This window comes from Zootoca vivipara, chromosome 12, assembly GCF_963506605.1.
Source record: "Zootoca vivipara chromosome 12, rZooViv1.1, whole genome shotgun sequence".
Taxonomy (NCBI): Eukaryota; Metazoa; Chordata; class Lepidosauria; order Squamata; family Lacertidae; genus Zootoca; species Zootoca vivipara.
The window spans coordinates 24,927,427-24,951,305 of NC_083287.1; the positions used below are offsets into that span (position 1 = coordinate 24,927,427).

The window sequence follows — 23,879 nt, forward strand, 5'->3', positions numbered from 1 at the left end:
AAAGAGCTAAAAGGTTGGAAAAATGCATAATGTAAAGAAAGGTCAAGTGGTAATCATGGTGTGAAATGTTGAAACATGTGTAAGTATAATAATTCTTTAGATTTTATGCTCCCTGGAGAGGTAGGTGTTCAAAATTGTTCACCTACAAAGGTTTATTCTGTACTAAATATAGCTCAACAACACTAAATTGTGGAATTGCACTGACCTTTTGCTCCTCTGCATCAGCGATGGCCTTTTCCTTGCTCACTTTCTCAGTCTGAAGCCCTATCTTGGTAATCAAGGCTTCAGCATCTTGATTTCTCAGTTGCAGTTCTGCCTCTTGAGAGGCAAGTCTGTGTTTCAAGTCCTCCACCTAAAGAACAGCAAAGGTATCAGTTTGGAACAGGTGTTTCTGGAAACTGTGTTTAGTAGAGACAGCTTTCTGAAAAGGTGGGTTCTCAACAGCTGGATATCAATGAGAGCGTTTTTGTGACTATTAACTGCAACAAGACCCCAAGTAATGATTTGATCTGCCTTAATTGCTTAATAAGTGAACACTGTGGGGCACACTTTTTTCTTCCCTTCCCCTTTATCTGTTAAAGAAATGCAGACTTGCCTCTCTTCAAGCAGTTAAAAGAAAGCACACAGAGCTCCCAGTTTTAAAAGACAGAATGAACATCTAAACCAGGTTTACTATCATATTGGTATGTTTCATACACTCATAATCACTGGACTGAGACTGTGTATTAATTGAAGTATTGATTGCTAGTATTTTATGATAACTAAATAAAAACCCCATGTTCAGAGGTTGTGCATCACTGGATATCAGTTTCTTAGGGAACAAACTATAGGAGAAAGCTCTCGCCCTCAAGACTTGGCTTATGGGTTTCCCAGAAGCGTCAGCCTGGCCTCTGCTAGAAGCAGAGATGATGATGGAGTAGAATATTAAATGGGTCCCTGCTCAGATATCCAACTGGAGTGTTACTTGGAATGAGACCTACTTTCATGATAAACCATGGATGTATTAGCCACCTCTGGAACAAACCTGGATCTCTGAAGTGAAGGGTGATCAGCCGTGCTGCCTGGGGCTACTTTAGCTGTACAGTGGTACTTTGGTACTCGAATGACTTGGCTCCCAAACAAATTGGCTCCTGAAAGCTGCAAACCCGGAAGTAAGTTTGCGAACATTTTTTGGAAGCCAAACGTCCGACATAGCTTCCGATTGAGTGCAGAAAGCGTCTGCAGCCCACCGGAAGCCGCGCCTTGGTTTTCGAATGGTTTCAGGAGTCGAACCGACTCCCAGAACAGATTAGGTTTGAGAACCAAGGCACCACTGTATATGAATAATTATATAGATCTACACCAGGCTCTTGGACTTACATAGTATTGTTGTTGTTCCTCTTAATTCCATTTATGAATTACTGCACATGAGGCACCCTGGAGCACTTTACTATATAAAGCAATTTGCAATTACATAAGCTAGCAGTTGCTATGAATTGTGATTAATTACTGCTACTGCATGAGTTTGACCAAACTGTGGGAGGCAGTGGAAGACAGGGGTGCCTGGCATGCTATGGTCCATGGGGTCACGAAGAGTCGGACACAACTAAACGACTAAACAATAACAACTGTTTATTACTACTACTATTACTACCTGAGAAGCTGTTGTTTTCAGCTTCTGAATGCCATTCACCAGGCGTTCCTTGTGCTGGGACATTCTCTGGATTTTCTTCTCCAGGAGGTTTTTATAAAGCATGATTTGCTCCAGAAAGCTTTTGGGAGTTGTATAGTTGTATCTCCTCTCATTCAGCCGAAACTTTGCACTCATCTCATTTACACTGGTGTGGGCATAGGCCATGAAACGGCAAATAGAGTCATGAAACTGTGGCTGAAAACATAAAAGGGCATGAAAGGGCATTTAAATTTCAAGTGTTAAAAATTCAGCTAACGAAATATATAGTCAACTGCAGCACAAACTACTGATTCTAAGACAAGTATGCACAAACATATGAATTTTAACATTTAAAAGTACCTAGACAATGATAAAAGATTTTTCATTATATGTATATTGTGTATTTATGTATAGTATGTCTCTACATGTGAGATAGACACACACACACACACACACACACCACTTAAAATGCTGCACTAGCAATGAAAGCAATTTCCATTTTGTCCTCAGTGACTTCTACCATACTTAACTTTCTAATTTGTGGAATCACATCTCCCTCATTTTAATGATTATTTATTGCATTCAATACAAGATGTACCCAGTTCAATTAATCAGGGGAAACTTAAAAATCAATTAATATGAATTAAATGAGCTACTGCAACTCTTAGAAAAGTCACACATAATTTACCAAAGAATTGTCAATAATACTTAGGAGATCTTTAGGAAAATTACTCATGAGCGGTTGTTGATACAGCTAAACGTTTCGAGCCAGCATAATTAATATTACAAACAGGTTCATTTAGACAACTTGTAATTTATCTCCGAAACAAAACTTATTTTTAAACACAACTTCTTTTAAAAAGAGCTGCTTTTAAACTACAGAAATGAGAGTGCAATTTAAATACACATAATCAGTACACAAGTTGGGTGCAAAGTGACCAAACTCCTGTTTCCCCCAAAGGATCGTTTTGTCTATGTTCAAATAACTTTTAGATGAGACCAGAATCCGCCTTAGAGCTTAAGAGGCTAAATTACTCAGCCCATCATTTTCTCTCAATTTATCTCTCTGCCATGGGGACTTTCTTACAGAACGACTGGCTTCTTCCCAGCCATGATCCTTATGAGAGACCTTTAGGCAGCAGTTCTGAAAAAGCCTTTGGTAACAACAGTTTCCTTTTAAAACTAGCCTGGGTAGAAGCTGGTTCCGGTAGAGCTGGAAGTGGCTTGAGACAACTTGTCCCGGTGGGGCAAAATAACTATTGTTGTCAAGCTTAACAAAATGGCACAGCATGGGAGGCATGCTGGGCCAGAGAGCAGCTGGTTGTAATTCACACTGTTTTTCAGAAAACCCTAATCGTTCTGAGCAGACCTCTTTGATGATTGGTCTTCCCTGCATTTTCAATTTGTCACTTTCTCTTATGATAAGGTCAGCAGTGACAGCACTTCCTGACATTAACAGCTGTGGCTTCTAAAAGGGTCATTGTGGAACTACTAATTGCAGTAATTTCATTAGCATAAATTATTTATTCTGCCGTTCATTTATCTCCAAGGTTTTGGTGGTGTTTCGTTCAATACTACACCTTATTCCTCCCTGCCCCCCCCCCGCCCCCGTATCGGCTCCATCAGTCAGCAAGGCAAACAATATGATTAATGCTAATTTGACCCTTAAGAAAAAAAAGAATTATGCAAATTGCCCCATTTTATTTAACTCTGAAGGATTAAACAGCAGTAAACCAATAACCAACACAAATTTCTTCTAAATAAAATGTTTTAAAATGTTCCCCGTGACAACTAGGAAATCCTTTGAGGCCTGTTTTTCAAACATATACACGCTCATGTCCACACAGACAAGCCCTGATCTAGCAAACAATTAGAAATAAATTTCCATGCATTGATATCCCTTTAAAACATGTTACCATACACATAAAAGGATGAAGTATGGAGCTGCAAAGCCCTGTAGCCAGCACCTGTTGCCATGCCTGCAGTATGCTTTAGCAACCAGGATACATTGCTACACAGCTGGTTGCTGCCGTCTGATAATTAGCTTTCCAGTAGCACCTTAGAGACCAACTAAGTTCGTCATAGGTATGAGCTTTCGTGTGCATGCACACTTCTTCAGATACACTGAAACGGAAGTCATCAGGCCCTTATGTATAGTCAGAGGGTGGGGGGGGTGATAAGGGTCTGGTGACTTCTGTTTCAGTGTATCTGAAGAAGTGTGCATGCACACGAAAGCTCATACTGATGACAAACTTAGTTGGTCTCTAAAGTGCTACTGGAAGGATTTTTTATTTTTATTTTGACTGCGTCAGACCAACACGGCTACCTACCTGTAACTGATAATTAGCTGTTTAGGTTTGTTTTGAGGTACTGATTCCAGGTGCCCATCTTCTTCCCTGGCCAGTGATTGGATTAACTGAATTTATTTTGTTCCATGTTTCTGTCATGCAAGAATATGGTATGTAAACTTGTTGTTTATTTGTATGTTATGTTACTTAGTTTGTGTAAGGATTATGTTACATTGTGATTGTTTAACTTAGAGTATGCATGGCTGACGAAGCCCGGTTGGGCGCAACAAGGTATTATCCCGGAATCCTTGTCGTACCATACCTTCAGGTTTTCCATCTGATCCGATATCTACATACAAGGAACGTTAGAATCTTCAAAGCAGGGATACGTGAAACGTCATAAGATAAGCATACCATGTTGTGGTTATTGCCAATATGCAAATTTAGGAACTGAATGGACTTTATCTCCTGAACATCCATAGGACTTTAATTTCTCTTGATATGTTCTGTTTGCATGATGTGTTGGTCTATGGCACTTTGTGAGATATTATATGTTGAATTGTGTTTGAAATAGAAGTTACATAGTCAAAAACAGCAGCAATCACCTGGCAGAGAAGATCACCAGAGGCAGTAGTAGTACGCATGCAGCTCATTGTTATGAACTTAGGCCAAATGGTTTTCCTTCGGACTTTTATCACAGGGAGGAGTTCCACGCAGGCAGGCATCACCACTCTACATGTGGAGTTCCTCCCGGTTCTGATGTAAATTTGCATGCCGACCAGCATGGGAGCTCCATGTGTACATTTTTCATGTAAGCAGCAACACTGTCCAAGAATTCCATTTGATATGCAAACTTGGCTGCGACGTCTCATTTTGATTGATTATTTCATTCTCCCAAACTTCCAGCCTGCCTTGATTTTTTTAAAAAACAGTGTCTCATTCAATGCAATTACGGTACTATAGCTTTGTAAATCATGGGGTTGGGTCAATTAGAAGTTGACTCTAGGTTCTACTAATGAATTTAATTATAGATCTTGAATTTGTTGTCACAAGTTTACTGGAAAATGCAGCTCATGCACACTAATGACCATTATATGTGGTCAACTGTCCTTTAAACAAATGGAAATAAAAGGTTTCCCCTAGATATCTAAAATCAGTGTGGAGTAGATAAATTGTAAAATAAGAGAGAAAGCCACTCTACATCCATCAATCTTCAGCTGACTGAATACACTAGAGAAAGGGAGCAGGAATTTTATTTATTTTTCAAGGAGGTTACTTTTTTTATAAAAAAATGTGCTATCTAATAACCCTCATGCATAGTATATTTTGATTTTGATTATACCACTCTTTCATCTCATCCCTCTTTTTAAAGGACATTTACTTCCTCAAATCAAGGCACTGAATACAGCTTTACACCACCCCATTATTTCTTCCACTACCTGTTACGCCTGTCACTATGTTGAGCATAATGCTCCTGTTCCTTCTTTTAGCCTTTGAGCGCTGTTGTTCCCTTTGCTGTATTTTATGCTACTAAATTTTAAGTTGTATGTTACCATTTTATTCGTGAGATGCCCAAAGAAGTGTGCCATAGAGTGGCCTTATTACTACTACTACTACTACTACTATTATTATTATGTTTACTATAGTTAATATATATATAATAGGTACATTATTAAAATAGGATGCAACACTGCCTGCAGGTTAATTGAAGAGCTGCTACATTTCACAAAACCCTTATAACTGCAAAAGCAGTTTTGTGCAAGCTTTAAGGAGTCAGCTTCTCTCTGTCTGTCTGTCTGTCTGTCTGTCTACCCTAAAATACTTAAGACAAGAACAATTTAAGAATTGGAAAAACGTGGCTTCCCTTCAGCAAAACCGTATCTTGGGATTTGCTGTACATCTCAATTCCTTGTCCAGGAATTATCTTTGTAGGCTCCAATTAACATTTTTGTTGTTGCTGCTGCCATATTCTTCCAGGACCTCTCACATTCAGTTCATGCCACTCGGGAAGTATCTCACGAAAGTGATTGTACTCAAAACATCAGTCTAGTTCCACCTAGCTACTCAAGCCACTAGCACATCCCTTGCCCTGAACCACAAAACAGGTAATTTGTTGTGCCAGGACAAGTTTTCTTGCACTGAAACGAATAGAATTATACAGTGACAATAAGATATAAAAATGACGCTGGCTGCCAATTTGTGCTTGCGGAGGGGGCAGGATTTGCAATAAGGTATGGAGATGGGTCTGCAAAAATATAGGGAGAGTGTGAATTTTGTTGGGGGGGGGAGACTTGGGGAGGGATTTAAACTCTGGTGACAATGTTAATAAAAAATATGGAACATAGATTAATTTTAATTTTCATCTAGATGTCCATAGCCGATTGTATCATAAAGCTTAATAATTTAAGAGCAATTCTTAATTAAAATCTAAACCGAAGTGACACTCCACGTTGGCTAAAGCATTGGTATAATATCCACTGTTTTTAAAGTATGTATTTCCCCCTTTAATCAATGAGGAGTGGTTCATAATTTTATTCTCATTCTTACACTCAGAAAGGCAATAGGTTCTAGCAACAAAGTTATCCAATACATTGACGCAATAGTTTCATTCAGTAAGGGTACCTGAACATCTCCCTTGAGTTAGGAACCCACTAGGCTGCACCACCAGTAAGTATGTCGCTGGATCATTAACTTCAGTGGATGTAAAATGGCATGTGCAGAATAACATCTGTAGGAAGTGCCATGACTTTCCTCTTAACTGCTAGGGTTGCACTAGCCCTCATCCAATATTATAAGTTTGCTAGTGCACACCATTGCATGTGCAAGGCTTACTATGTACAGTATTTACCTTTGATTTCTAGCATTAATAATTGCAGTAACTAACTTCTGCTAGGTTTATCAAGGCAATCTTCTGTGACAATATTGACCAGTATTCATTGTAGGTAGCTCTTAACATATTCCTAAAATTCGTTTTATTTTGAAGCATTCCTAAGAGGGAGAGGTAAGTCTGGCATCTTTTCTTTTTTTAAAGGAATATGTAAACAACATATATATGTTGATAAGCATCCAGAGTTTCACATACTGGGGAAAACAACAACACCCCACATAGAATAAAAGTAAAGCTTTGGGAAGCCCTGAAACTAAAAGTACTCAGAAACTGAATGCATCACAAGAAATGACAGCTCTAAATTTCTGGAAAAACTGCACTAATACGCTACACTGCCCTGAACAGAAAATAAAGACAAGTCTCTCCATGGCCAGTAGATGTCATTGGTCATTCTTTGTAATATCAGAAAAGCTGTTTCATAGCTCAGTACTGGCAGCAGAAGAGGTAAAGGAATTAAAACTAAATTTCATACCCCAGCCCTCTTTTTGACTGCTTTCAAATCATTTGGTATAATTACATTTAGATGAAATAGAAGTTTTTTTTAAAATAAAGTATCATTTCTCACAAGAAGGGGTATTACCCTGACCACTGAAATGGGTTTCTTGCTGATGTTAAGTAAATACATTTACCGAGCAGAGATCAGTTTACGCATTTCCAGAAGCATAGCATGGATTTATAATTGCTGTTAAGACCAGACCTTTAATGGCTGCCTTTGTAACATTGCAACAGTGTCTTCCTGCCACAAAATTCTCTTTTCTAGGACAGGAAAGCAATGCACTACTGAGAACTGATGCATGCAGCCCTCTTGAAATTCTATACTTCCCATCGTTATAAATTCCTTACATAACCATCACAGCAAACATATACCAATGCTACTGCTATATCAAACTAAAACACTGGAATAATAGACAAAACAAAGGTATAGTTTTCTTTTGCTTTCCTTCCTTTAAAAATATTTATGGAAGAAAATTCTGATTCATTTCTAGAGTGCTGCTTTTTCAAGTTTTTGAACTATACAGTAGAAACGGCTCCTATAGCAGGAACCGAATCTTCTTTTACATCAATCTCTGTCGTCAGCACCAGTATTGATGTCAGGTCATTAATATTTGGCTTTCCTCAATGGTTAATCACCTTGATGCAAACCTTAACCTTTCCTGAATTTCCGATTCCTGGTCAAAGTTGATCCAGGGGGGGAAGTCAAATGATGAACATAACAAAACACCTTGTAGAGCTGGAGGACAATGTTTTATGAGCATTTCTCCATCTGGCTCTTTATCACCCTCAAGAGAAAGCTGGAGTGGGGGGAACTAAAGAGGAAAATGAAGCTGAATGATTGATAAGCTTTCATACAGTATTCAGTTCTGACTTCCATTTTTTTTAGATTGTAGTTTTTTTTAAGAATAATCCCAGTGATATTTCTTCCCTAGTTATTTCTTGCAAAAATCTGCAAGAAAAGAGAAGACAAAATGTTGTCAACTTAGATGCCCTTTTAAAGGGAGACTCGATTTCTCATATTTTCAAAGCTGGCTGAATTTTTTGCACAGCTCTCTACCTTTAGAGAACCTTAGAAAGTGGGGGGGGGGGGAGGTCAGAATTAAATCACTACAGGGTTGCAACGTTCAATTCCTTCCATTTTCAGGTATTCAAGTGCAAAGCCCATGAATTGGTACAGTTCCATTTCAGGGAGATCTCTAATAGTTCAAGTACAGATGTTAGGATCATTGTACATTTTGCCTTAAAAAAAAATTCTTCCTATTTCAAACCGCCAAAATTGCGCTGAAGAAATTGGCTGCACATTATTAGGTAACCGCCATGAACTCTGCAACCTTAAGTGAAGACAAATATGTGAAGAAACAAAAAGGAAACCCCCCCCCCAGATTGTCCATGATTGATCTTCCAGAGAGCTGTGCTGCTGCTTTTGCATATGACTGGCAAGTTTGAAACTCTGTACCTTAATCCCAGGCGCCTCCTCAATGAACCTCCTGCTGACGGACTGCAGGGCCTCCTGCGGCCACTCATGAAACCAGTCAATAGCTGTGCAGTTAACTATGGCTGGGAACTTCCGAGCTCTAACTCTCAGTGTGGAACCGACAGGAGAGAAACACAGAATGATCTGTGCAGATGAGGAGGAAGGGAAAAAGAAAGAAAGAATGAAGTATATTACATGGCGATCAAAGAGAGAGGAACTCAGTCAACTGCGGTGGCAGCGAGCCACTGCAATCAGGCTCACAAATGAAAATGCAATCTACCTAGCAGCTAATGGAGTTAGGCAAATTAGGATTTTACACCCTAAAAAACAATGTTTTATTCATTTGCACTGTGCTTGGTGCTTCACCAAAAAAATTCCCACTTGTGGGTTACCTCCCCACCTAGGTCCAGTATCAGTTAATGAACTTCATTAACAATCATATTCAGTCAACAGAGCAATCAATTTGACATAATACCACTTCCTGGGTTTCTGATCCAGTGTAGGGTCAGTGTGATCCAAATTATTTAAAGAAACAAATATATTCCTATTGGGTGAGTTTTTTTGTTTTGATGCAATATATCACTGTCATCCTTCAGATTTTCCTAATGGGAACCTTTTTTTCCTAATAGATTTTCCTAATAGGAACTAGATAAATGCCCATAGATTTTCAAATAATCTGGTTAAAGTATGCTTTGCTGTGCCTCACATCCTAGACACTTTGAAGAACGTCCACCAGATTTAAATAGAATTTAGCACCCAGTAACTGAAGTCCTAAGTCACAACAGACGTTCTCCCCTTCCATCAGTACATGTTGTCTTCCAGATGTTTTAACTAATATCTTCTGCAACACACAGTCTCTACTTTAAAGTCTGAATAGATACTTCCTATAGCTGACTCTGGAAGTAGTAATTTTGCACAGTGGGACACCTGCAAAGCAGTAGCAAGGCAATGCACATTCTGAAAGCAGTTTCTAAAAAGCTGTTAAAAATAATGAAGTCATGAGTGAAATTAGAGGATCGAAGACAATGGAAGGAAGGAGTTTCAGAAGAGATATATGCTACCATCTACACCCCTCCTCCAAAAAACAGTAGCAAGAGCCAAACATTTTGAGAGCCAAAATTTCCTCCATATAAAACACAAAAACCAAACACTCTTTTTGAAGCAATGTGTGATATGGAACAGTTGTCCAAAGTAAGGCATAGACCAATTTCAATTGGGAAAAAAAAGTTTTACTGTCATGTTAGTGTCTTTATTTAGTTCCATACTGCAACATTATCCTCACCCCAGCTCTTAAAAATGCAGCCAGGAAACAGTTCTATAATATATAGCAGGTGGAGAAAGCTGTCTTTACTATCAGAGAGTACTGTGCACACGTCAATAATTTCTGGCCACCAGAGTTCAAGAAAGTGGTGGACAAACTAGAGAACAATATGGCAACATATATCTAGAAATCATAGCTTATGGAAAATATCGAAGACATTGGGAATATTTATCCCTAGATGGGCACAGGCAAAATGTGGCACAGAAAACTTAAATCTTTAAAACACGGGTTCTGAATTTGTTAGACACTAAACATAGAGGAAAGGAAGATGGCCTTGTACGGTGTTGTAATATCTATGGCGTTCATATACCTAGTATTTAGCTGTTCATCACTAGTTAAAAATAAGTATTCTTATTTATAAGCCCAGATCCATTGTTTCTTACTTTTAGCTGCAGTCGTACTCTATCTAAAAAGAATCTCCAGCAGTTTTCTCTACTGTCAATAACACCAAGTGCCCGTATCTCACTCCTAACTCCTGCAATTATACCATCCATGTCTTCATCACTGAATAGATCTGGAACTTCTCCTACAATGAAATAAAAGGGGGGGTGAGGAAGTACCCACAATTACAAAATGAACACAACCGAATTACAAGTTTCAATATGTTTTGCTCTTTTGGCTCTAAACCTAGAAACACATTTTTATTTTGGCTGACTCTGGTAACAAGTACAGTGGATGCTCGGGTTGCGAACGTGATCTATGCGGGAGGGACATTCGCAACCCGCAGCCCCGCGTCTGCACATGCGCAGGTTGCGATTCGGTGCTTCTGTGCATGAGCAAAGCACAATTTAGTGCTTCTGCGCATGCACGAGTGCTGGAACCCGGAAATAACCCATTCCAGTACTTCCAGGTTCGGCGCGGTGCGCAACCTGAAATTACACAACCTGAAGCGTCTGTAACCCAAGGTATGATGGTAAGTGTCTGAGAAATGGCACTAGCTATGGATTAACCCAGTTTTGCTTAAAACTACTGTTATATCTGTATTGAGTTTTCTACCAGTTTGTCCACCTTGTGTTCTTTAAGGTAAGTTCAAAAATTAAAAAAATGCAGTCACAAATTTATATTTAATAACAATTCTCTTGCTACAAACATAAACAGCTCCATTCTAGACCATTTGGTTTTGGAAAATGTGCCTTCCAAAACTACAGGTAGGACAGGCATCCCCAACCTGCGACCCTCCAGATGTTTTGGCCTACACCTCCCATGATCCCTGGCTAACAGGACCAGCGGTCAGGGATGATGGGAATTGTAGTCCAAACACCTGGAGGGCCAAAGGTTGGGGATGCCTGGGTTAGGACATCATGCCTCCCAAATATGGTTTCTGTAATGTCTCTAATATTACTACACTGTATTAGGAAGAATATGTTGATATTTTTAAATAATAATAATAATGACAACAATGATTAATAATAATAATAATAATAATAATAATAATAATAATAATAATAATAATATTCCGCCTTATATCCAAAGGTCTCAGGGCGTTTCACAGAATATGCTTAACCTAACTAAAATACTCCCATTGAAATCATTGCGACTTTACCACTATTGATCAAAGCACATGTAAAAACTACCCTATCCCACTTTCTGGCATGATGGAGTCAATCCATTCAATCAGTGTAAGTGAATCAATATAAAAGAAACACCTACAAATGGAACTTGCACCTATACATTCCATGACCTTGATATTAGCTTCTGAAGAGCAATGTTGTTTTTAAGCAAAGTAGGCACAATACCCAACTTAGCTGGGTTAATACACTTTTCCCCAAAGGACATCCTAGCCATACCAGAAAAGCATCTCAAAGACAAATAATCTCCTTTTTAAAGTTCATTGAAACGGCAGATAATTTGTCATTGGGAGGATCTTTCAAGAAATGTGTAGGTCTAATCACCTGATGCCAACAAGTCATTAATCAGCACAAGAAAGCGTTCATCTGGAACTTGAGCATCTGTCAGCAAAAACACAGTGGGAATGTTCTTGGCTCCCGTCTTTATATACAGATTGGCAAGATCTACCTGTAAGGAAAGTAGGCAATCATTCATGTTACAAAAGAATGCTGAAACAAAAATGGGTGGCACCGGTAACCAGTGTGAAAATACATGCCACTTGAGAGCTACTCGCTGCTGTTTAGCATCTTTGCTTCATTTACATGGCGCATCCTTTTCCAGAATATTTTTTAAAAAAAAACAAAACCAAACCAACCCAGATGTGTTTTAAGATACCAGGTGAAGAGAACTGTGGTTTGATAAGTTTGCAAGGAAATAAGTAGTAATCAATGAAAGAAAATCTTTCCCCTAGTGTTCAGAAAATTGTTATTAATGTTCTGCCAAACAAATCAGCATCATCAAGAAGACTTCAATCATATTAATAATGCCTGTTTCATGGGCTGTAAGTATTTCACTGCATACTCATTTTATTTTCAGGAGGAGTATCAAAATGAATTCACAAAGAAGAAAAAACGCAGAGCTTGGTACACAATTCAGGTTATCTGAGCAACTGCTTAGGGTCACACATCTTTGCAATGGTGCCTATTAAATATTCTCCAGGTTGTCAGGCAGACCTTATTAACATAATCAGATCCCACGCAGTTCAGCAAGTTACCCAGCCACATAGGTGGGGTTCATCGCATGGGTCTCTCTCATGGAATTTGTATCCCTGTCAAGGCGGGAGTCGGTCAGCAATAACTCACAAAGTGCCAATGAAGGCAACTCTTTATTTAAAGAAACAAAACAGCTCAGGCCAAGAGATCACAATTCCAAGTGTTGGTGCTGACCTTTAAAGCCCTAAGCGGCCTTGGTCCAGTATACCTGAAGGAGCGTCTCCACCCCCATCATTCTGCCCGGACACTGAGGTCCAGTGCCGAGGGCCTTCTGGCGGTTCCCTCACTGTGAGAAGTCAAGTTGCAGGGAACCAGGCAGAGGGCCTTCTCGGTGGTGGCGCCCTCCCATCAGATGTCAAAGAGAAAAACAGCTACCAGATTTTTAGAAGACATCTGAAGGCAGCCCTGTTTAGGGAGGCTTTTAATGTTTAATAGATTATTTTATTTCATTTTTCTGTTGGAAGCTGCCCAGAGTGGCTGGGGAAACCCAGCCAGATGGGCAGGGTATAAATAATAAATTATTATTATATATATATATATATATCACAGCAACTATTCCCAGCAGGTCTTGCCCAAATAAAGATCCCTGCCTTCTCACTGCTTACAATAATTTGTGGTGCAGACAAACTAAGTAGCAACTTTTCCCAGCCCCTGGATGATACCTTCTCACTAGCATCACGCCACACATTAAGAATGCTTTACTTCAACCCCTCAGTTTCTAAATAGCCCACTTTCAAGCCTACCGTAGCAATTCTGAGGGCAATTATGTAATAATTGTTGTTTTTACCCTGAGGTCTTGAATTGCGTAGTCTTTCTTCAGTGTAATCTGAAACACTTCAAGAGATCCAATATAGGCGGCCAGTCTTGATAAGCTTTGTTTTCCACTGCCACCCACTCCAATCAAAAGCGCATAGCCGCGAGAGGACTGCAAGATTCGGCTAATGCGACATCTGGCGATGGAAAAGGAGCAACATGATTAATGGCCACAGAAAAGTTATTTTATATTTGATTTTAAAATATTTCTAATGCACCCTTCATCTGATGCATTTTAGGAGGGTGTATAATAAATGTAGAAATTAATTTAAAATACACTGACACACCTCAAAACATACATTGGAACAATTTATAGACTCAGAAGCAACAAAAGACTATAAAACTAAAAGCAAGCTGAGGCAATATAATCCTTAGAATGCCACACACACACGCACATGCACACGCACACGCACACAGTGGTACCTCAGGTTACAAACTCCACTAACCCGGAAGGAGTACCTCGGGTTAAGAACTTTACCTCAGGATGAGAACAGAAATCATGTGGCAGCAGCGGGAGGCCTCATTAGCTAAAGTGGTACCTCAGGTTAAGAACAGTTTCAGGTTAAGAACGGAACAGAGGTACCACTGTACACACACACACACACACACAGAGAGAGAGAGAACCTGGTGCCAAGGATATTGTAACTGTGGAACCAGCTGTACCTTTATGGAGAGGGAATTTTGAAGCTACGGCACCACTACAGAAAACAATTCTATTAACTGCATACTACACCAACTGTCCTACATGAGAGTGGTGCAATAGCAGCATTTTTTGGCCTTGATATTCTACATACAAAAATGGGTAATTCCAAGCTAGAATTTACAAGTCATGTGCGATAATTTTGTTCTGTTTTAACCTACTTTCTAGCAAATTTATTTAAAATTATAGTTTGTAGTGTTGATGTTTTTCTGTAAACCACGTACAATTTTTTAAAAATAATATGAAGCAGTAATAAAAATAAATAAATGAACTATGCTGAATTCAGACCATAGTTGAGAACATTTACTTACACGTGTTGTATAGCATCCTCAAATAAGACCAAGTTCATAGATGCATTCAGTTCATTGTAGTTCTCTAGAGCCTCCACAAGGATATTTCTTAGCCCTTCCCAATCCTTGACAGGCATATAGTTAGGCTCTGCTACGCCATTTGCAAAATGACAGTAAATAAGTGGTTGCTGGAGAAGAATGTGGTCGTCCAGATCCTATTAAGTTGGCAACATAACATCAAAAGGAGAGACTGAAACACAGGGATATACACAACTTGGAAATGCATTGCTATTTACCCTACCTTAAATGTGCAGAGAATGCCCTACATTCTGCCAAGATCAGAGGCTGTTACTCAGCATTATAAATAAATAAACAAAATGTGTCAGTGTATTGATGGCATCCTACACCAAAATCCTGGATGACCTATCCCAGTGGTTTCATGTAGCTGTTAAGAAGTACCAGAAACAAGATGGAACCCTGCAGGGCCTGAAAAGCCAATGGCCAAGGGGTTGAACAAAAGTCATGAAATAAATCCAGTCATCTCTGAGTATAATAAATAACATAGAATCAGGATGCAAGATAACCTTAACAAGATTGGAGAACTGGGCCATAACTAACAAAATGAATTTCAACAGAAACAAATGTCAGGTTCTGCACTTAGGCAGGAATAATCAGATACACATATATAGGATGGGGGACGTCTGGCTTGACAAAAGTACAGTGAAAGGGATCTGGGGAACTTAGTAGACCACAAGCTTAACATGAATCAACAGTGGGATGCAGCAGCAAACAGGTAACATAAGCTACATCAACAAAAGTATTGTGTCCAGATCAAGGGAAGTAATAGTACCACTTTATTTTCCATTCTAAGTCTTCTTTGCTAAGTGCTCATCAAGTTTCTTTTACTAAATCTTCTTCAGCTTGCTAGTGTTCATCATTTGTTTCTATCACCATGTACTATCAAACTCATCCAGAGAGTTAAATGCAGGCTATATGCAATTAAGTTATTTTCCCCCATTCAGAACTGCTACTAAGAATATGCTATTTTGTGTCATTCTTTTAAGGGCAAGAAGATATTAAAAAAAGTAGAAAATATGGGTTGCTACACATCTAGAAACATTAGTGGCAAAAAAGAAGCAAAATTAGACATGCTATAAATAAGTTACTTTTTAGTTACTAAAGCTATATATAAATTATAATTTATTGCATTTCTATTTTTTTCTAATTAAAGAGAGTGCCACTGAAGTTTAGCTGTAGCCGCACGGTTTGCACTATCAGTCTTGGTCAGTTATCTTATTACAGCATGGATCTGGGTTCTTAAATGAGCCCCTATCAAACAAACACCTCACTACTGTGATTTCCACCCCCATACTAAATTCTCTTCCTCAATCTGACGTATATATTTTTCCTTCCTATGCTTCACTATTAGAAAGAAAAGCAAAACAGATTATTATTTGGGCCGTACTAGTTTTCTTGGGAGATTGACTTTGACCCTAAATAGTTTCCAGATTGGCAAACTTGTCACCAGCGCTGCAGTAGTAGGCAACCATTACCAGTCCAAAGTTTTACCTCAAAGAATCTGTGCGCAGCGTCTGCCAGCTTTTTATGAAATGAACTGCAATCTTTTGCCTCCACCAGTTTATCTCCATAAACACGTGAAGATTCATGAAGCCACAAACGTACAAGATCATTTGGATGCTTTAGACACTCCTGCTTAGCAAATAAAATTCCCTACAAATAAAACAGAAAGAATATGTTTATAATACTGGTAAAAGACAATTACTGCAAGACACCAATCCTTGTGTGGAATAGCTGCATATTCCTACATTACTTTTGTCTGAGATGATGGAAACCTTTTGTTTAGGGTTGCCATACATACAGAATCTCACGGACATACCCAGAACACTGATTTCAGAAGCAGTGTCCGGGCGGAAATCAGCAAAATGTCCGGGAAAATCCGGGTGCACAGCTTACTTCTGCTATCAGACTCTAGCAGAGGTGAGGGAAGGAACACAGCTTAAGAGATGGCTCTTGTGGGGTTAGTCATAAAAGCAAGGAGGGTTCAGCTTCTTTCACCTTTTGCTCTTCAAAATGAGTTCCTCACCCATGCAAATCCCTGCATACACAGTCAGGCTATCTCTAGATATTTTAACAAACAAAACACAGACCTGGAACTGTCATGTATACTTTGAGCCTCAACAGCAAGGCAAACTTAATTACAGACTCTCTTGTGCACATCAGCATTTGATACACATTCCAAAATGGATAAATTCTAACCTGTAATTCTGAGAAGTAAAAAAGAGTTTTCATGCAAATAGACTGCCTGTGCAGATAGAATCTACTTTTAAAAAAACAACCAACAACACCCCATAAATTGGAATTGTAACTTTATTAACTAGCTTGAATTATTGCATGCAAATGACAATTTAACACCATAAACATGTGTGTGCATATGTTAGGCCCAGAAAGTCCAGACTTGAGAGAGAAGCACACATCACATTTATAAAATAAAATAAAATAAATGTCCAGTAGCACCTACCGTAATAGACCAACTAAATTTGTTCTGGCATAAGCTTTCATGTGCATGCACATTTCAAGGTATCTGAAGAAGTGTGCATGCACATGAAAGTTTATATATATATATATAGAGAGAGAGAGAGAGAGAGAGAGAGACTGTGTCAAACCAACACGGCTGCCTACCTGAATCTGAATCACATTTATGTCTGTATCAATATCAGTATCTGTATCTGTATCTAAAACACACAACAACAACAACAACAACAACAACAACGATGACAACAACAACAACAACAACAACAACAAACCTGGAAGATATTGGAGAGGTCTCGGAGGTTGAAAATATAATGAAATTTAATAGCTGTGGGGAGAAAGTTCTGAACCATTGTCTGGTGGAGCCATATTGCTGCTTGGATGGTGGCAGCTGCGTGTTTCAACACTGATGGATTAAAGCCATGGTGCTGAAAGTGGAAATCAAGGATCTTGCTATAGATGGTGCTTAGAGCATCAGTAGATGGGAAGTTCATTGCAAACACTGCAAAGTGTCTCTAAAACATGAAGAAAATGCTTGCTTTAGGTACTTATCAATGATAAATTATGTACATATTTGTGAATAACTGAAGATGTGAATAAACATAGGCCAGAACCTAGGTTAGCAAAGGGTATAACTATTAATTTGGCACATGTATCCTCATGCTATTTATTTTTCAGATCGAGAGCTATTGTCAAGGAGTACGTTTTAAGACTGTTCTTCTCCACACAAGCATCCAGGTATACGGGGGGAAAGAATTTACCGCCTAGCCTTCACTAAATGAGAATCCTTGAAAGACCACCAAAGACTTTTTGTCTCTGGTTGCAAAGCTTCTTTGTCCAATCACTTTCTACAAAAAATTGCTCTAGTCCCTAAATCTTGGTAAGTAATGCAAGGAACTAGAAATAGCTTCTCTCTCAACAGGAACTGCTCGCACTGGGCTCTCCATGACTTCCTTAAACTGCGTTTTAAGTACTCCACTTCTGCCTGGATTGGGAATTTCGTGCACATAAGTGCACAACCTGGACCCACTCCTCCATTAGAGCTCCCTTGTTTATGAGTCTGGTACCATAGAATCCAACCATATTAAAACAAAAAAGGTACAATGCAACTGCTTTTTACCATCACCCTGGAAAGCTCTCTGTGAATAGGAAAAAGCCATCATGAAAATGCTATAGGATAGAAAGGCTATGTGATACATCCAGGACCCATACTCTTTCTAGGATTCAAAAGCCTGATATGCAGATTGGGAGCAGACAGGAGTTATTAACAGCAGCGGTGGAGCTTCATGCTCCGCCACCGGGGGTGGAGAGCAGGCACACTGCCCCCAGGGACGTGGCACGCGTTCTGGGGGTGGGGCGTGTGTTTTGGGGCAGGGGGCACTGTGCGCAGGGGTGGGGCGTGCGATTTGGGCTGGGGCGGGCAACCGCGATGGCGCCCCTGGGATCGCGCTGCTCGGGGCGGCCCGCCCCCACTGCCCCTATCTTCCTACGCCCCTGATTAACAGAGAGTTTGGGATGCACTGAAAGAAAGTCCATTTGGTGTCTGCAGCGAAACTTTTAATAGCATCCCAAAGAACTTGCCCTGTAGTGCTTGGCTACAGTTTCTAGGCCTTGTTTATGTTGCAATTATGTGGTGATGAAGCAGATTTGTTCCTGATATGTGTTTCAAACATACTCCAGCCCAAGGAAATGTGGCAGGTTCACATAAATAGCATGTCCTCTGTCACAGATCTTAGCAAAACATTGTGCTGTTTTACATTTACAATTCAACTCTACTCCAAATCATAATCCGTATTTTGTGAATGCAGTACAAAGATCTTGTAGAAATAATCTGTCAAGGCTTCAGTAATGAGAATCTCTAAGCATACACTTTAATTCTATGAAACAATATGCAACCTTACCTGAAGTCGCTGGTTGATGGTGAAGCTGCCAACCGTTGGATTCATACAGGCAACATACTGACAATTATGAATTTCTTTTACAGTTAATGCCTGTCTATCATACCTGAGGCAGAAAAAAGATTTCAACATCTAGAATTAATTTATCAATTATTGTAGATGACACCACAATGATGATGACACAGAACTCAATTACACAGATATCAAATAGGTTGACCATTCAGCTTGCATTAAAATGTAAACAAAGATATAAAGGACAAATCTGAGCAAGCAGCAGAACAATGAACAATTATCCAGATACGGAAAATCTAAAATTAATCTTATCAGTTGTTTCAAACTTGCACTAACAGTTTTTATCAGCAGAATTACTTGTTCATTCCTAAATTACACAAGTGACTGACAGAAAGAGTCACTTACCAATGCCCATAATCTATATGTTGCCGAATCAGTGTGTGAGGCTGAACTGTTCCATAAGCATCCACTTCCGGCATGTTCATATCATCAATAAAGTAAACCAGTTTCTTGTTTCCTACTGGACCAAATTTACGCCCCGCTTTTTTCTCCAATGGTTTTTCAAGAATCTCTGAAATGGATTATGCTACATGACTACTGGGTGAAATACTGCAGAGGCTAGCAACTAGACAACATACAAATAAGAGATAGAAATGTATAAAAGGTATACAGTGCAGGGACTCAAATTCAGCTCCAAATCAAAGCAGTAGCTGCGTTTGTTACAGCAGTGCATTTAATCTTTTTCCACTCTATTGGTGATGTGAAAAGGATCCTTCTCATTTTGTAGTGCAGAGTATCATGAAGCATAGTAAGCCCATCAGGAGACTCCAAAGGCAGTTGCAAATATGCAGCGGCCATAAATTATGCTGCTCATTATGCTGGCGTTTCTGGAAAATACAGGCAGAGCTCGCCAAATCTGGACCATTTGTTGGGAGCGGTATTAACCTATGGTGTTAGGCACAAGTGATTCTTCTAACCACAATCAGGCTTAACACTGATAAGAGTTTAAGGAATGGAAGCAGGTTGCATGACTGTGAATATGCACTTTTATGACTATTCCCCTCCCATCTCCTGCCCGCCTTTGTTACAGGGTCATGTGTGCCCATTGGCAACCTGGGTTAAATGCCCTCCTAAACAAGGCATTCTACAGTAACAAATGTAATTACTAGCCTTTGTTGTTTTCTTGCTGTGAAGTAGCATTCATTATTAAAGTTACTTATAACTGGTTATTAATCACTTTAAAGCGTGATTCACTAACTTCCCAGCACTAACATGGGAAGCTGTGCTGTAGTCCAACCTGCACTCATATTTTTTAGGGTCCTAGGTAAGCCCTTCTGGAGTAGCAGGTATTGGGTGGTTTCTATCTTGGAATGAACTAGGTTTTAAGAAAAAATAATAATCTTTTGCATATTAACATTTAATCCTGCCTGTTAGCTTTGAAATACAAGCAGATGCTAATGAAAGAATTGTGAAATATTTTTGTTAACTATTTCCTAGGAAAACTGCAGCAAGTAATTTATTAACTATTTCTCTTAAAGACTGTTAAACTTTAATGCCTTTCTCCTTCCTCTTTCTCTCTCTCTCTCTCACAAATGCCAAAAATATAGCAGAGAGAAAATGATATTTGAATGCAAACACAAAAGCAAGTGGGGGGGGGAATGCAACCTTAGTCTGGAGCATTTCATAAGCTCTGTTAACAGTTATCATTGTTCCAATACTAAGACTGGGTACACAATGTTTTAACACATATTATGCTGCAATAATCTTATTAAAACAGCAGGTAAACCAGCAGAGTAATACTGAACTTTCTGGCATGTTTTAATGCCTTAAGGCTTGAATTATAGTTCTCAAAAATGGCATTAACTAGTTGGTGTCGCTTGCTGCTGCTGTATTGCTTTTTAGCTGTGATATGAGGTATAAGATGTTTGAGAAGCAATCTAAATTTATCCATGAAAAGTGTGGGAGTGTAAAATACACCATACCCATTGTCAATAAAATGCAATCTTCACTTTCTGCCTCTGAAATAAAAACTTTGCATTCATCACTAAGAGGATCTGTTGCAGGGGGAGGGGGAAGGCATGCAATTGCGTATATGTTTTCAGTTTCAGGAACCTTTCCTTGACAGGCATGAGCAAGTTGAATATATCCAAATGAACGTAACCTGTCCAAAGAAAGTGTGGGTACATTTAGCCGTACAGCGTCGAGTGTTGGAAAGGAATTGGGGGTAGTAGAGCCATTCCCTACTCCCAGTGTCCCTGGCATATATTTAACCATTAAATACCTTTAGGTACCAGGCAAAAACGTTCCTCTATAACCAGGCCTTTTGGGCTGATTAACATTCTATGTCTATGGCCTTTCAAATGTGTTTGTGGGAAGGGGAGTTACTGGTTTGTTTCTGTTCTCGTTTCATTATGTATTTTTTGTTCTCACGTTGTATTTTCATATTGTGAACCGCCCTGTGATCTTAGCATGAAGGGCAGTATACAAAATTAATAAATAGTAACAATATTAATGACAACCAGCACAGCCACTTGCTAGTGGCAAATGCAGGAGACTCAGGAAGCCAGCATATGCCCACTGCTGTGTCTCCCCACTGTTTGGGGGCTGAATCAGGGACCAAAAGGGGCATAATTTGATTGTTCTGAGTAATCCGTTTTTATTCATTAGTGTTATAATACACCCTTTAATTTTGATTATTTATAAACAGTCAACTCCCTCATTGTAACCAGACTTCTTCCTGCAACATTGTCTGTTTGGGAACTTACTTTGTAGTGCTGCTGATGTGGTGTAATAGTTGAAGGGGACTTTGGACACCAGGAAATCTTCAGAGAGGCCAGCAAGGCATTCCTCAATAAATACAGTTTTCCCCACTCCGGCATTTCCAACAAGCATAACAGGCTTGCCTTTCTCTAAGAGCAAATCTGTGAAATATCTGAGACACGTGGTCTCAGATGTGTGAACAAGGACTGCCTGAGGCATCAAAAGGATTTTCGTTAATATGATTTGTATTAACATGCCACTGAAACAGCATTTTCTTTAAAAATAAAAATAAATAGTTTCATTCCTTCTACGTGCTTCAGTTTTCATTTCTCTGCAATGTAAGGGTGAAAATCTAAGTGGTTGCTAGGAGCATGTATGCTTAGAAGTGAACATAAAGCATTTTCACATGCATGGCCTGATTTCAAATTGGTGGTTGGAGGGAACTCCCACCGTGCCCCGCAGCCAGCCCGGGGTTTTTCCAATGGCCTGGCCACCTAAATAGGCGTGTCAGAGCAGGATGCAATGGGCCACAACCACTGCCCACCGCCAACCGGGTAACCGTTATGCCTTAAATTCCCTCTTTATAAGATGTCAATTTATTTCATTGTATAGTAAGTAAAGAAATAAAGTTAATCTTCATAAAAGAGCCCCCACCACAGACCATTACACTTCTCATTATCAAATACAGCCACACAGACTAAAAACAACATTACATGCAAAGATAGACTTCTAAATAGCTTCATTTTCCAATGAGCAGGAAACAATGAAAACACCAGAGGATAAAATGAAAAGCTGCATGTGCTCATTTTATATTAAACATGTGCTTACCTGCAACGGTGTATCCGGATCCATGTCAAAACTGATAATTTTATCACTCCAAGGCAGGAATTTCTTGGTTTTGGGGTCAATGTAATAATCAAAGATGGTTCCATGTGATGGAAACTTAACAGCTTTCATCTCTTTCAGCCACCAGCGGCTAAACTCAGCTTGATAATTAGAAAGCTAGAAAATTTTAAATAGGTTCTTAGTTTTGGGGTGTGTGGGTGTGTGTGTAAATTGTTCAATGTACTTAGCAAGTTTGATGGTTAAAAAAAGGCTTATAAAATTATTCAAATTACATGAAACTATGAGCTTTATGTTCATGAAACTATGAGAGCTGGACCATAAAGAAGGCTGATCGCCGAAGAATTGATGCTTTTGAATTGTGGTGCTGGAGGAGACTCTTGAGAGTCCCATGGACTGCAAGAAGATCAAACCTATCCATTCTTAAGGAAATCAGCCCTGAGTGCTCCCTGGAAGGACAGATCGTGAAGCTGAGGCTCCAATACTTTGGCCACCTCATGAGAAGAGAAGAATCCTTGGAAAAGACCCTGATGTTGGGAAAGATTGAGGGCACTAGGAGAAGGGGATGTCAGACGACAAGATGGTTGGACAGTGTTCTCGAAGCTACGAACATGAGTTTGACCAAACTGCGGGAGGCAGTGCAAGACAGGAGTGCCTGGCGTGCTATGGTCCATGGGGTCACGAAGAGTCGGACACGACTAAACGACTAAACAACAACATGAGCTTCTTTGTTGCCCCAATTATGGTAACCATTTCCACTGGGGAGAACGAAGAACTTAGCTGGCATCTTCCTGTGAAAGGCCAAACCAGATACTGAAAATTCTATGCAAAATAAATTAATTGCTTCTGCACATTGTTTTAGTGGTCGTGAACACTTCCCTTACAGATTAAAGAAGATGTGCTAAACATACCAAACGGAACACCATGACAGAAACCAGAGTGCACGGAAATGCTGTTTACGTTCCTGCCACAGCGGTACCTATTTATTACTTGCACTGGCATGCTTTTGAACTGCTAGGCTGGCAGGAGCTGGGATAGAGCAACGGGAGCTCACCCCATTGTGGGGATTCGAACTGCCGACCTTCTGATCGGCAACCCCAAGAGGCTCAGTGGTTTAGACCACAGCACCACCTACGTCCCACTAAACCATATATCATAAAAACACCACAGTCTCTGCTGTGTCATGTTTCCTCTTGGAACCCTGGGCAAGTACCTGGAACCCCTGGAATCTTGCACTGCTTGGAGATTGGGTTGGTGTGCAACAATATGTTGATACAGCTCAAAGTGTGTTGGAAAC

The 23,879-nt window shown here is 39.6% G+C and overlaps 1 protein-coding gene across 1 annotated transcript in view; it reads right to left on the reverse strand.

The window, feature by feature from the left end:
- The window catches only part of DNAH11 (dynein axonemal heavy chain 11), a 142,911-nt gene that overhangs the window by 54,297 nt on the left and 64,735 nt on the right, over nt 1-23,879 (reverse strand). Inside the window, exons 45-57 of the mRNA XM_035129059.2 lie at nt 22,568-22,741; nt 21,745-21,949; nt 19,385-19,550; nt 18,971-19,073; nt 17,345-17,584; nt 16,089-16,250; nt 14,541-14,734; nt 13,504-13,666; nt 12,009-12,132; nt 10,500-10,642; nt 8,778-8,939; nt 1,634-1,867; nt 206-352 (exon numbers count right to left, since the gene is read on the reverse strand). Of these exons, the coding sequence (XP_034984950.2) occupies nt 206-352; nt 1,634-1,867; nt 8,778-8,939; nt 10,500-10,642; nt 12,009-12,132; nt 13,504-13,666; nt 14,541-14,734; nt 16,089-16,250; nt 17,345-17,584; nt 18,971-19,073; nt 19,385-19,550; nt 21,745-21,949; nt 22,568-22,741 (2,217 nt within the window). The remainder of the gene's footprint in view (nt 1-205; nt 353-1,633; nt 1,868-8,777; nt 8,940-10,499; nt 10,643-12,008; nt 12,133-13,503; nt 13,667-14,540; nt 14,735-16,088; nt 16,251-17,344; nt 17,585-18,970; nt 19,074-19,384; nt 19,551-21,744; nt 21,950-22,567; nt 22,742-23,879) is intronic.